Genomic DNA, 15,261 nt, shown 5'->3' with positions numbered 1-15,261 from the left:
TAAGTTCTGACTGTATTGAAGTAGCATTGTTGCGTTGAGAGAGGACAAAAATATTCTAATGAATGGTATCAGAATACTGGCACAAGCATGCCTGCAATGTCTTATGTATTCTTCTACTAACAGATTGGTCTGGTAGGTTTATTAGGTGCAATTGCTCTAAACATTCTGACAGTATTTCATTATAAAAAAAATTGGCTCAAAAACACAGAATTTCACACAGTAATGTATTTATATCATTATGCATTGAAATTACCCTTTCAAATGCTTTGTGAAGTTACAGATTCTCACCAGAAAAGGCTCTAAAAATCCCAGAATCTCCAAAACTTACAGACTGTCGCTTTAACGTTCACTTCACTCAATAAATAAGTATTATAAACATACAGATAGACAGAAAGACAGACAAACAGACAATCATAGAAGGCATTACCATCAACAGTGGACCAGCAGCTTCTGGCTTGAATTGTCCATGGATGGATGGATGGATGGATGGATCTTATTAATCTTTTATTAATCTCCTATTAATCCTATTGATATTATAATAATACGTTGGAAATGCAGAGTGTGATTTCCTTTCCTGTGTTTTGTCAGTTTTGCAAAATAAGTGGTGCAATAACTGCAACAACCCAGCTGCACCACTTACACCTAGTGCATTCAATTCACCACTCCTCTACTGACTCAACAATTGCAGATTTTTTTTTTGGAGTCAAGACCCTTTTTGGTGCGAAATAAGAGCATTTTAGAAGGTTTTACACTGACAAAAAAAATCATAGGATAGCAGTGTATAAACTAATTATAAAGTGTTACCTCAGGATCACCTATACCGGTATAAGTTGGAGGCATCTGATGAGTGAGGCTGCACATGGGCAAGTGTGCTCATTAATTTTTTGTATGAACAGACAAACTACTCACACATCACAGGGAAATCACATCCACATTGCAAAATGCAGGAGACCCCACACATATCTCACAGGTCATGGAACACAAATGTTTACCCTCTTACAAGGACATGAACAGTCTATAGTGTTATGGTACATTTATTTTAACAGAGAGACACAAAATATCAACAAAACATTAAATAAATGTTATAAAGTTTTCTGATTAAATAATAACAAATCTTTATTGTAATGTAACAATTGGGAGCATCCAAACAGCTCATGGAACATATGATTCCTGACAACACACTCTTTCAGCTAATTCACATAAAATAGATAGATGGATTTTTTGGTGGAAATACAAAAGCAAGCAAAAAGAGAGTTTTGCATGATATGTCCCCTTCAGTGCATAGACTTCATTTCCCATGATTCTTTTGTGCACAAATATGCAAATATGTATCGATAGTAATGTGTTATTTGCAAAAATATAGTTTTAATATTTAATATCTTTTGTTATTTTTAGACGTGGATTTTGTTAGTTCAGTTAATGACCAAATTAAAAGCCCTTTTCCTTTCATTTCACTGTGATAGTCAGTTCTTTGTCAGTCATTTACAGACGTTTCTGTCAACCAATCAAATTCCCACATTTCCTCTCAGTCTCATCGAATGAAACTTCGAGAACCAATCGCTTTCGCTCCTTTTCTGTTGAGGGCGGGGCTTCGTGACCAATCTCTCTTTCTCCTCCGTCGAATCAGTAATACAACTGTTAATTGCTAGGAGGTGCCAGTGAGTGAGTCCTCTGTGAATGGGAGTAAATGGAGCTAAACTGCTATAAACTTAAATAAAAAATGGTCTAACTATATGTCCAGGATATTTCTTTTATTTTCGACAGTAGAATGAAGTATTTGGCTAAAAAGCCAAGAAAACCTGCCTGTTTTTTTTTTTTTTTTTCATTTTGCCAGTTTGTTTTAGTCAGTAAAAGCACTGCATTACTGCTACTGTGAGCTAAATGACTACAACCCCTGGCAAAAAGTATGGAATCACCAGTCTTGGATGAGCACTCCTTCAGACATTTCATTCTGTAAAACAAACTCTGATCAAAAACATGATACAATAATAAGGTCATTCCAAAGTGCAACTTGTTGGCTTTCAGGAACACTCAAAGAAATGAAGAAAAAACATTGTGGAAGTCAGTGAATGTTACTTTTATTGACCAACCACAGGGAAAAAAAATATGGAATCACTCAATTCTGAGGAAAAAAGTATGGAATCATGAAAAACAGATAAACAAAAGATGATTCAAAATACATCACTAGTATTTAGTTGCACCACCTTTGGCTTTTATAACGGTTTTCAGTCTCTGAGGCATGGACTTGATGAGGGACAAACAGTATTCTGCATCAATTTGGTGCCAACTCTTTTTGATAGCAGTTGCCAGATCAGCTTTGCAGGTCGGAGCCTTCTTGTGGACCATTTTTTTCAATTTCCACCACAGGTTTTCAATTGGGTTGAGATCTGGACTATTTGCAGGCCATGACATCGACTGAATGTGTCTTTCTCCAAGGAATGCCTTCACTGTTTTTGCCCTATGGCACAATGCATTGTCATCTTGGAAAATTATTTCATTATCTCCAAACATCTGTTCAATTGAAGGGATGAGAAAACTGTCCAAAATGTCAATGTAAACTTGTGCATTGATAGAAGAATTAACCACAGTCATCTCCCCAGTGCCTTTGCCTGACATGCAGCCCCATATCATCAAGGACTGTGGAAATTTGGTTGTTTTCTTCAGGCAGGCCTCTTCATAAATCTCACTGGAACGGCACCAAACAAAAGTTCCAGCATCATCACCTTGTCCAATGCAGATTCTTGACTCATCACTGAAGATTTCTTACGGTTCGGTCACATACATTGGCTCCAGCTTCTTCCCATTTATGCTTCATCTGTTTAGTTGTACTTTTTCGGTTTTCAAGACAAATGGCCTTAAGTTGCTTGTCTTGACGCTTTGATGTCTTTCTCGGTCTACCAGTACGCTTGGCTTTAACAACCATTCCATGCTGTTTGTATTTGGTCCATATCTTGGATACAGCTGACTGTGAACAGCCCACATCTTTAGCAACCATGCGTGAAGAGTTACCTTCTTCAAGAAGTTTCACAATCCTCTCTTTTGTTTCAAGAGACATTTCTCTTGTTGGAGCCATGGTTCTTGCCACTCTAATTCGTCCAGCAGCCCTCCAAGGTGTCATGACTGCAGGTGTTTTTAACTGCAGACTAACGAGCAGATCTAATCTGAGGCAGGTGTCCATTTAGGGAAAGGAATTTGACTGGGTGTGTCCTTATTTTCTACCTTCAATTTGAGTGATTCCATACTTTTTTCCTCAGAATTGAGTGATTCCATATTTTTTTCCCTGTGGTTGGTCAATAAAAGTAACATTCACTGACTTCCACAATGTTTTTTCTTCATTTCTTTGAGTGTTCCTGAAAGCCAACAAGTTGCACTTTGGAATGACCTTATTATTGTATCATGTTTTTGATCAGAGTTTGTTTTACAGAATGAAATGTCTGAAGGAGTGCTCATCCAAGACTGGTGATTCCATACTTTTTGCCAGGGGTTGTAGTTCTTGAGCTGATGCTTGAGTTACAGTCAGAGCATATTTGAAAGGCAAATAACTGGAGTTTTAAAGCTTTAAAAATATGTATGCAGTGCTGAAACATTGTGTATTGTTATTTGTTGAAAAATAAGTAAATTTTTTAGTATGAAAATAATTAAATATTTATAAACCATGCTTTTTTGTTCAGTTAGGCATCAAGCTATATATATATATATATATATATATATATAGCTTGATGCCTTTCTTAAACACTGCCCGCCCACACAAAAAAATGCATTGGCTGACTCACAGACCCTTCATTTTCCATACTCAATTAGGAAAAACAGTCTGTCACCTGTGTGCGCATTTGTGTTCACTCTTGGGCCACTCGTTCTAGATTCCGGGAGATTTCATCTAACTTGTAGGCCTCAGGGAGCCCTTATTGATATGTATTAGACTCCTGCGACCTCTGAAAGACTTGGGAAGTGTGTGATTTTATTATAAATAGGCTGCTAATTTTTTGCCTTTTTTAAGACGTGTATACATCGGCTGCTATCGTTAAAAGAGGCTCACATTTTTAAAAAAAGCGTAACTTTTTTTTGCAGTTTTATATTATTTATTTCATTAAAGGTTATAAGCTAAATATATGCAGTACTATCAGTCAGTGATACCAAACAAATTCTAGGACAAGAAAAAAAAGGAGAATATATAGAAAATACAGGCAATAATGCGTTTTAATTTATAAAATAAAACGCATTTATATAATTGTAAATATTTTTTTAAACATATTTGACTTTAAAACATGTTTGGCTTCATTTTAAAACACATAAAGGGCGGACCTTTCCCTTTAATTTGACTGTGTTAGCTACGTCATTTCTTTGTGTCACTCTTTGACAGACGTTTTTGTCAGCCAATCAGATTTCCAAAATTTTGCTCAGTCTCTGCCACTGAAACTTCGCGAACCAATCGCTTTCGCAAGGGCGGGGCTTTGTCGCCGAAAGCTTCGCGTTTTCATTTTATAACCCCAAACACGTCAGTGAAGTTGGACGGGTAGCTGGATGGGTGAAGATAAAGCTGAAAATCGTCTGAGATTTACTTTAGAGATGTTAGATATTAACTGAGGACAATAGCGGGTCTGTAATCACCTACATTTACACACGAATTTACAAACTTCAGCGCGGGGAAAACAGCTGACGGAGCGCGAAAGTTTGCCGAAGCGGAGGACATGGAGGAGAAGAAGGAGGAGAAGAGGGGGGCAGAGATCCAGGAGCACGGCCCGGAGCACTGGTTCTCCAGCTGGGAGAGGCAGTGCCTGGCCGAAGCCGAGCAGGACGAGCCTAGCGGGGGGGAGGAGGTCGACCAGAGCCAGGAGAAACTGTGGCACCTTTTCCAGAATTCAGCCACGGCCGTGGCGCAGCTTTATAAAGGTCTAGCAATGCGCTGCTTCGCTTCTTCTTCAGCTAACGATGGTTATCTTTATCCCACCGGATGCAGAGCGACTGTAGGGGGGCTGGTTAGCTTTAGCCCTCCGCTACAGTGTGTTATAGCTAGCTGAGCTTTCCGCATTTATTAACCCTTTACCATGAATAATACTGTTAAAATAACAAGTAGCTAACTAGTTGGCTATTGAAGCTAGCTTAGCTTAATACTAGCTAAGTAGCGTTAGCGTTCACATTACGGTAATAACCCAGCAAGCTAACTAGTTATCTTCTCCAATTCTCGTTTTAAGCTAGCTATCCTAAGCTAGTTAGCTTAGCTATCTAGCTAAATGTTTAGTTGGGTGTAAATGCTAGCTTATGTTGTAAAGTATTAAGATGGCTAACCTAACTAGCTAGCTAACTAAGCTAAGCTAAGCTAGGTCATGTATTTATGTTATTATGTGACTTGAGTAGCAAAATTGAACAGTTTCGTTGTTGTTTAGCTAGGTAAGCTAATACGTTAACATTTGTCTTAATTGACTTAGCTGACAGCTAGCTTAACTTGAGTAAAAAAGAGACAATTTTGACGTGGTTTCCCAAACATGTTTTTTTTTTGTTTTTGTTCATTTTACATGTGACTAGTTTAACGTTACCTAGGTTACCTAAATGAGCCAGTGTTTCATTTATTTTCATTTATACACCCTAGCTAGTTATTTAAAATGGCACTTTTTAAGATTGAGCCTAGTTCTAAACTATATTTTCCTTTTAAATGGGACATCTCTATCCAGAGTGTTGTGTAGTTCAAATCTTGCTACCTGTCTAACCCCAATTGACTAGGTTATTAGCTAGTTAACTAAGCTAATGGTTAGCTAGCGTTAGCTATGTTGTGTATGCAAATTTAACAATTTAATAGGTCACTCAGTTAGCTAGCTAACGTTAGCCATCATTGGTCCCCAAAACCAGTTGCTTAGCTATCCATAGCTAGATAAGTGGTTGGCATAATTCACAGCTTAGTTATTAGCTAACTAATACGTTTGCTTGGAGTGTGTTTCATAATTCTAACCATAAGCTAAAGATATACATTTTAAAAAGTCTTTAAGACAAAAGTGTAATAGCTAACAAATCAGTTTACTCCAAAATGGAGTCACTACACTGGAGCCTGTTTAACTTAGGTTAGTAAGCTAAAGATATAACTTGTAGCTTAAGATTTGAGTGTCTTCTTGTCTCTTTTTTGATGTTAATACATCTAGCTAGCTTACGATAACCTGCATAACGTTAAATAAGAATTAGCTATCAGCTAGCTACATCATAGCTTTCATGTTACAAGCTAAGCTAATTAGCAACCGAGCTAACAAGAACATATCCGGTGTCATAAATGTGCTGAAACCAGCATTTAACTCATTATTTAAATTAACCACGTTTTACAAGCCAGATATACTTATTTTATTTATGTTAAAGTTGGTTTTATACAGCTGAAGTTACATTAGCCAACACCGGATGGTTTTGACAGTGCTTTGTGTGTCAGGGTTAGCGTTAGCAACCACACAAGTAACCGAGACTTGCGGTATCCGGTGTAATGACGAGTTGTGCTACCGTGTCAAAACGTGCTATCCTATTGTAGGGTTATATTTAGATAAGATGTTTAAGATAAATATACAAAAAAACCCCACCATATTAGAAAATGCTCGGTAGAATATTTGGATAAGCTATTAAGTTATGGTCATAAAGGTGATTTGAAACAGTATTTTTTATAGTTTTTTTTTAATACATTTTATATTTGCCATTTCATGAATTATCATGAAAACATTAAAACATGTGGCTAGGCGCATTCACAGTGCCGTTGGGAAGCATAATATACAGTAAGACCACTTCACTTTCTGAATCAGTTTCTCTGATTTTACTTTTTATAGGTTTGTTTATTTTATAAACTATGGACAACATTTCTCCCAAATGCCATATAAAAATATTGTAATATAGAGCATATATTTGCAGAAAATGAGAAGTGAAATAACAAAAGATGCAGAGCTTTCAGATCTCAAATAATGCATAGAAAACAAGTTCATATTCATAAAATTGTAAGAGTTCAGAATTGGTGGAATAACCCTGGTTTCTAATCACAGTTTTCATGCATCTTTGCACATTCTCCTCCACCAGTCTTGCACACTGTTTTTGGATAACTTTATGCCACTCCTGGTGCAAAAATTCAAGCAGTTCAGCTTGGTTTGATGGCTTGTGATCATCCAACTTCCTCTTGAGTATATTCCAGAGGTTTTCTAATTGGTAAAATCAAAGAAACTCATCATTTTTAAGTGGTCTCTTATCTTCTTCCAGAGCTTTAAATATGGGATGCATAACTTGAGTTAGTACACTGCTTATAGCAATGTGTACCAATCTTGATAATTACTTATAACATTACTCAAGAAGGGTAACTATGTAGTATAAAACAGAATTGTCAATAAACAATAAAACATTGAAATAAAAGGAAGCTCTAAATATTAATAAATTAGCCAATTTATCCACTTTGTATTGAGTCTCCAAGTTACCTAGCTAGCAGATACTTCAACTCCAAATGGATTAACTATGCTTTTTATGGTTGATTGTAGGCAGACGATTATTGTATATAGTTTAATCATGTTCTAGACACATTTTTAGGGTACCTACAGTACCTAATTTTGTCTTCCGTAGTGTTGGGCCTCTAAGCTGAGTGTGTGGAAAACATGAAGCAAATTTAGCCAGGCTTGTACTTATGTACCTCCATATAACTTACTGTGTGTCGGCATATGTATGTGTGTATTTATATTATTTTGTGAACTAAGCTGTGCTTCATAGGAAAGGGGGTTGCCCTTTGGAAGTACAAAAGCATGCCTGCAATCTGAACCGTTTCAGTCACCTCTACAGTCACCCATCACATGTCCTTACTTTTATTTTTGTCTTCCAGATCGAGTTTGCCACCAACAAGGACTCTCGCTCTGGGTGCCCTTTCAGAATGCTGCCACAGCAGTGACCAATCTTTACAAAGGTAATGTTATGGCTGACCGCGTGTTTTTTTATGATATGTCACTGGATGCCCAATTGGCCGTGAATGTAAAGCTGGTGTTCTTCCATGTTTCAGAGAGTGTAGACGCACATGAGAGGAGCTATGATCTAGGAATTCAGACTGGCCATCAGAGACGCAGTAAAGATGTTTTGGCTTGGGTGAAGAAACGAAGGAGGACTATCCGAAGGGAGGATTTGATAAGCTTTCTATGTGGCAAAGCACCTCCGCCAAGGATTTCAAGAGCAGCACCCAGACTGTCTCCTAACCGTCAACCTTCATCAGATACCGTGTCATCTGTAGAAACTGATTTACAACCGTTCCGTGAAGCCATAGCACTGCATGGTAATTTAATGAGCACATGGTACACTACATAATATTTATTGAGATAAAGCATTGTGAACAGTATCAATCAGTGACTCTGTGAGATGGTTAGTAGATTGCCTCAAAAAGATATTTTTGAAAAAGCAACTTATTGTCTTTGTTTATATTGTTGGGCAGTTCCAATGCATTTCTAAAGTCTGTTTTAGACAGTTTGAGACTAGGTTTAATTTCTTTGATCATAGGTCTGTTGGTTTGTTCTAATTGTTGATTTAGTAACTGCACTGCACTTAAAAGTGCTGGGGAAAGTAACACAGTGTCTCTAAAAGTGGGTAACATTGTGCTAACTAAATATCAATTCTTTCCACATCTTAGAAATATAATCTAAACGTTTAAAGTGCTTTTAAATCCCATGTTCAGCTGTTTCTTTCATTTTAAATTAAGTTGATTTCCAAAATAATTATTAGTTGGAGCCTTATTTATTCAGATGTTCATTTGCTCACCAAACATGCATGCTTATGCTGGGAAAGCAGGTGCAGGCAAAACATAGCCAACTAATGCACAACAGTGTTTTACTCTTTGGCAACTATAGTGTCAACAGTGTGCTTTTAGCAAACAGGCTATTCAGATCTTGCAGTAATAATGTAATACTTAACATATAAATGTAATTTACCTGTATCTGTAATCTGTAATTTGAGCAAATTTGTCCGTGAAGTGGATGCATTCACACATTTGTCTTTGTGGAGGTGATCTGCAAAAACGTATCAGTTCACTGGTTAGGTTTCTGTGCTAACGGGGAATTAGATTTCAATAGGATACATATAAGAACTATCACTTCAGCCTGGTAATGATAATGTAGATTGCTTAATTACTCATAAAATAACTAACAGAATTAAACAGAATAAAACAGCAATAACAGAAGAAATTGTTGGTAATTTCCATGTGCTTAAATTGTTGTGACAGGCCAACCTGAGTGTAGTTAAATTCTAAAGTTTAGAGTCTGTCTACACAGTCAGACAGTGCAAGGTGAAGGAAATTGATTCATTTGTATTTTGTTTACTTCTCCTTTTAAAATCACATTATTCATATGGTACCTGATATGGTGACTAATTATAGTAACACTAATTTGGCAATTTTTTATAGATGATTAAATGATCATGTGTATCTAAGCGTGATTATCCTGCACCAAATAGACCTTACACGTCACACACTGGATCTGGCCGGTTTGTGTTTGCAAAACATAGCCGGACAGACTCGTTCGTCTGCCAGCAAGGCCTACTTCATATGTCTGCTTATGTTTTTAAACATTAACAAGCCCCTTTATTTTGGATTTGGCATTATGCAGTAACAGACTGGGACTTATAATTGCATAATTATGTACATTTATTTATTTTCTTTTACTTGAGAAAAAAAGACTTTGCTGTTTGGTGGAAACTGGAAATGACTGAGAGCTACAAACTCCTTGCCATTTCCATTTTTAATAATGGAACAGCTAAACAATGGATTTAAAAGCGCAAAAATTGTAGATAAAGCTGATTGTTTTCTTGAGAAAACATAGAATCTGTTGTGTTTTTGGCACTTTTGGTTACAGAGATTGACCTGAGTGTTAACTGAGTGAGTTTCTGTTTCCAGCACTTTGGTTTTGCGGTGCTGTTACAAATTAAGCTAGTTGACATTGAAATAGAAACAATTTTTTATAACTGACACTGTCGATTATTTCGACTAATTGCTGCAGCCATATTTTGAAACAGCTTTGGACTGTCTTAAACTGGTTAGCAGCAGGGTCACACCTTAACAATAGCTGCTTTATTTAGGGATGCACAGAGTTTCTAAAAAGGATTTGGCAGTAAATGGCACACACAAATACATTTAAGAGTATTTTGTATAAAAACCTCCAAAATCTACCTTCTTTGGAAGGAGGATTAATTTGATTTGTTTTTCAGTTTCATATAAAATATATTGGTTTATTGACAAGCCAAGCCTCTGATTTACACTCTGAACCACAGTACAACTTCTTATCTCCCTCAAACTGTGGTCATTGTATGTTTTAGCATGTGCTATTCGCTATGTGATGATGAAGATGATAATAATTAGTCCCTTGAGAAGTTGTGTGCATACTCTGAAGTTCTATCATATCAGAAATTCCAGGTTAAACACTTGTCTTCCTAAACCCTACCCACCATCCATTACCCTTGTGGTTTGACAGGTTACTGTGTGTTTTGGTTCATGCTCATGTTTGTGACTTTCTCTCAATGTTTTGTAGGTCTAAGTGGAGCGATGGCGAGCATTAGCGTGCGTTCCAGCACTCCTGGCTCCCCCACTCACGTCAGTAGCAGCTCCAACTCCAGCCGCAGGAGAAGCGGCTTTCACGACGTGGACTTGAACACTTTCATATCGGAGGAGATGGCGCTGCACCTGGACAGTGGCGGGAACAGAAAGCGGACATCAGCCCAGTGCACTGATGTCATCACAGACTCGCCGACCCATAAACGCAACAGGATGATATGAGCCTGGTCAGCAATCACAAACGCACTATGCTGCTTTTTTCCTTTTTTTTTTTTTTTTTTTGGAGAAAAATAAAAGCCACTTAATCCTTCAGTACCTTCATGTCCCCTCCCTTTTAAAAGGAAAGGAAGCAAGGGCCATTGAACACCTCGCATCTCAGAGCTTCAATAATGACTGGCGTAAAGCTGACAGACAAGACCTATGGACAGAGACAGACAGACTTACAGATGACTCGACAGACACATGGACCACTGCTGTACCTTTTTTTTTTCTTTTTGAATTTATTTAGAACAGCTTTGTTTTACTACATTTTGCCACAAGGTGGAGTCAGTCCACGTAGGAAACAAAAGGAGTTCTGCACCCAGACGTGTGCTAACGTGGCTAACAGTGAATGAAGCAAACTGTGACCAGATACGTTGGTCTCATTTGCATATCGTTAGCCTGCTGTTACAACCGCCACTGCAGCGTTTTCTGCATTTTTTGGAATTGGGTGCTGTTAAGAGTAAGTAGTTAACAAGATTAGATTCTGCCAGCTGCCAAAAGACACTGATCTTTATGATTTAACATATGGTAAATGAGAATTCCACTTATTTTCCTTCAATGAAGTCTGTATAATTAAGCCATTATGCTGAAAAGTGTCATTCAGAGTGATCTGGTATGAAATGGTTAATTACAGAGATAATGACTGATTCTAGATTTATGTTACAGCAATGATGAATGGATACAGCTGCCCCAATGATTATATATCACACAGATATAGTGATGCAGTATTTAAATTCTGTATTACTTATGATATATGTAATGCATTCATAAGTAAATATTTGGATGGCTAATTTGTGTGAAGTCAAAAATTCTCGATTTCTTCTAAATCTCTTTCTTTAACCTACCTTTTAATAAGAGTTTGAGTTAAATTTGAATTTCTACAGTGCTACGTTTCACATCAGAACGCTCTGATTAACCAAGATGGACATCTTAATGGCTGAATTAAACAGAAAAATCACATTTCGTGCATATTTAAGATAACTGCAGACAGGGATTGTTTAAAAATGAAAGAACTGATGATGGAAATACAAGAGAGATACAATTGAGAAATTAATAGAATAAAAGGTTTATAATGAAGCATTTTTTTTCCAGATCAGTGGCTCTCAACCCTAATCCTGATCTGCACATTCTAAGCCCTTTCACACCTGTACAGTAACTCAGAATATTACCTAGAGAAGCCATGCGGATCTATAGAAGCCCATTCCGGCCACCTAAAATTAAGAAAGAAAAAATCCAGCACACTTTTTTTCTTCTGAAGTAAACTGCTATCTTATAATTTTGAGATAGCAAGTCATTATTTTGAGATAGCAAGAGTGTTTGGTTTTGGAAAAAAAATATTTTAAAATAATGACTTACTATCACAAAATAATGAAATAGAGTTGGTATCTCAAAATAACTACATACTATTTTAAAATAAAATCTTTTTAAGGTGGAGGGAATTGGCTTCCATACATGTGAGTTGGGTCAGAGATTATTCCACCAGCCCTCTGGGTAGTGTCTGAATGAGCTTGTATGAAAGAAGCAGGTATTTTTCTAGAGAATTTACCCAGTGGGTCATACTGAACGTCCAAAAGCTCCGCCCCTTGCCAAAACCACGCAGAACATTTCCTTTTGTGTTCTCGCATCCCACATGAGTCTCTGGTTCTATGCCACATGAACAAAAGGGCAGCTGCAGGTAAAGTCTGGAGAGCTTCTAAAGCTCCTATGTGAAGCTGGCCCTAGTGTTTTTAACCTGCTCCTAACACATCAGATCTACCTGATCAGCTTTTTAAGAAGTCTAGAAGGCTAGGGTGATGTTAGAACAGGAGGTTCTTCCAAGAACAAGGCTGGGAACCACTGGTCTGGAAATTATTACATATTAGCTGCGTTCCAAAGCCTAGGCTACAGTAGAGGTAGAAGAAGTACCATATAAAGGCTTCTTCTCAGGCTTTTTGATCACACAGTGTTTGAGTTTCTTGAGGAACTTTTAGTTCTTCTTCTGTTTGAAACTGTAGAGAAACACTCTAAGGTGCTTTTAAGGAACATTTTCTTCTTCTTAACATAACATAAAATTAACATAAAATGAAGGCTTAACTGCTCAATTTCTGTGGTGCGCCTTCTTTTCCTGTGAATTGTGGGCAAATAAAGTCCATAGATTCAAGGATACATGATTTGTGTCTTCCAAATCACTCTATACGTCAGCTGCATGTGAAAGGTCCTTCACTTTGAAACAACCCTTAGTGGCGTAGCAGCTGAAAAAAAAAAAAAAAACCTAACTAACCACAAAAAACTAACCACAAATGCAGCCTAGGCATTGGAACACAGCTTATGTCTGCAGTAATTGTGATCCAAACCAAAAAAGTGGGTAGAGATTGGATTAAAAAGCAGATAGTCTGGACTGACCACTCCATTAAAACCATTAAAGCGCAGTCTGATAACTTCCCCTTATAAGGCTAGTTGGACATTTTAAGTGAACTGGCCAGACATGTGCTTCCACAAGGCTGGAGTTTGATCCAGATTGGACCTACTGGAGCTGGTGTTGATTGACGGACAGTATTTTCACTTCCGTCACTGATTGCTTGCTTTCACCACACCGTGTGGGCTGAACCCTCGACTCCTGGACTCTCCTGACTGGCTATCTAGTTACAAAAGTCACTTTAATATATTATTCATCTTGCCTTTGTTCTTCTATCATGGCCGTTCTGTTCTGATGTGTTCTATTCAGCTGGAGTATTAATGGACAGAGTGCAAAATCAGTCTTATTTCCAAGCTGCTGTGGACTGAAGAAGCGTTTGTGGATTTGTGGAAGCAAAGATCTTGCACTAAAACCACTGAAAGAAGGAAACGCACCAGAGGAGCGTACGTTTAGTGCAATTATTGATGTTTATATTACATGGCTTGAAGTGGCAGGTCCCTGGCTCGAAACCATGTGTCAAGAGTGCAACACAACAAAGTTAACGAAGTTAAAGACGAGCCACCTCTTCAGAGGAGATTACTGATGACCAGAAACCTGTGTTGGCTTAAATTTGAAGTGTCCTTTAAACGTGTTTCTCAAAAGTACGAAGCCGAGGACTGCCTGGACCGGACGCTGGACGCTTCAGATTTCGAATACGAATTTCAGATTCACATTTACAACCAGGCAGACTGAAGTCAGTGCAGTCCTCTGGATCTGAAGAGTCTTGAACTTTGGGAATTAAACCTCTTTAAACCACTAAAGTTAACAAATTCAAGTACTATTCAAATTCTGTTTTGTTTGTGGAAAATTTAGAGTTTTGAGAAACATTTAGCTGTTAGTGTGACATTGTGAAGCAAAAAAAAAAAAAAAAAGCAGTAAAATAATTTGGTATAATTAGTTTCAGTACAAAACAGAGAGCTTAATTGTTGATGTTAAAAAAGAAAATAGAACTTAAACTTAAACTTGGTTATTTATGTTAATATAATGTTTTGTTAATGATTTGCCCCACGTTAAATGCTGTACACCGATGTGGTTGCATCCATCACTACTATTTTTCTTCTCTTCTTTGTTCTTTGTGTTCATTGGATAACACTACCGCGTCTGTACAGTTCATGTAGGACCCAGTAATGTTGTTTTTGGACTTTGTCTCAACACAGAGATAATTTAGCTGTCCTTGAAAACATCTAGGGGCTGCGGTTCATACCGCAGTTCTGAATTTTTGTCGCACAAACAAAAAAAAATTGTGATGTTTACAGCACTCTGCCACAGACCTGTTCATAAATTATTTGCTGAAATAAAACTAAAATTATTACAACAGCGTGTCTTGTGTTTCTGCTTTGATGTGATGTGAATTAAATTAATACAGCAGTTATCCTAGCTGCTCCACCTTGTAGATAAAGTAAAGTCAGAGACAGAAGCTCTGAATCTGTTGCTGCACAGTTTGTATTGGTCATCCTCTAGTCCTTTATCAGTGTTTTAACAGGACGCTGGCCACAGGACACTGTTGGCTGGATATTTCTGCCACTCAGATGGGCTTTTGTCATCTTGAGGTGTTTAAAAACTCCAGAAGCACTGCCATGTTTGATAAAACCCAAATAATCAGTAATAGTTCTACTTAAACTTCCACTTCTGACACCAACAATCATGTAATCGTCGAAAAATCACTATATATATATATATATATATATATATATATATATATATATATATATATATATATATATATATATATATCATATATTTCCTCATTCTGATGGTTGATATTAACATTATTCTAATCTGCTGGCTTATACAGTACATGACTGAATTGCAGCCACCTGATTGGCTGAATAGATTTTTCCCACAAGAAAATAAGTAGTGAATTCATGCTATTCATACTATAAAGGAACACATAAGGAATCAAGTAGTAACTTAAAGGTGTTAAACAAACGAAAATACTCTGAAGCATTTAGCTGTTCTTATATGAACTTATCCTGTACAACAGAGGTAACTCTTGCTCTTCCTTTCCTGGGGCGGTCCTGATGAGAGCCAGTTTCATCATAAC

The 15,261-nt window shown here is 37.2% G+C and overlaps 1 protein-coding gene across 1 annotated transcript; it reads left to right on the top strand.

Annotated features, from left to right (window-relative positions):
* Nucleotides 1-4,475: 4,475 nt before the first annotated feature.
* On the top strand, nt 4,476-14,532 carry hapstr1 (HUWE1 associated protein modifying stress responses). The gene is made up of 4 exons (XM_007245560.4): nt 4,476-4,890; nt 7,820-7,900; nt 7,994-8,260; nt 10,500-14,532. Exons 1-4 carry the CDS (start codon nt 4,689-4,691, stop codon nt 10,742-10,744), a joined length of 795 nt encoding a protein of 264 aa, XP_007245622.1. The 5' UTR covers nt 4,476-4,688; the 3' UTR covers nt 10,745-14,532.
* Nucleotides 14,533-15,261: the final 729 nt, after the last annotated feature.

The sequence above is a fragment of the Astyanax mexicanus genome, chromosome 19, assembly GCF_023375975.1.
Source record: "Astyanax mexicanus isolate ESR-SI-001 chromosome 19, AstMex3_surface, whole genome shotgun sequence".
NCBI classification, from domain to species: Eukaryota; Metazoa; Chordata; class Actinopteri; order Characiformes; family Acestrorhamphidae; genus Astyanax; species Astyanax mexicanus.
Note: the sequence above shows the minus strand (reverse complement) of the source record. Positions and strands in the feature narration are given on the sequence as shown.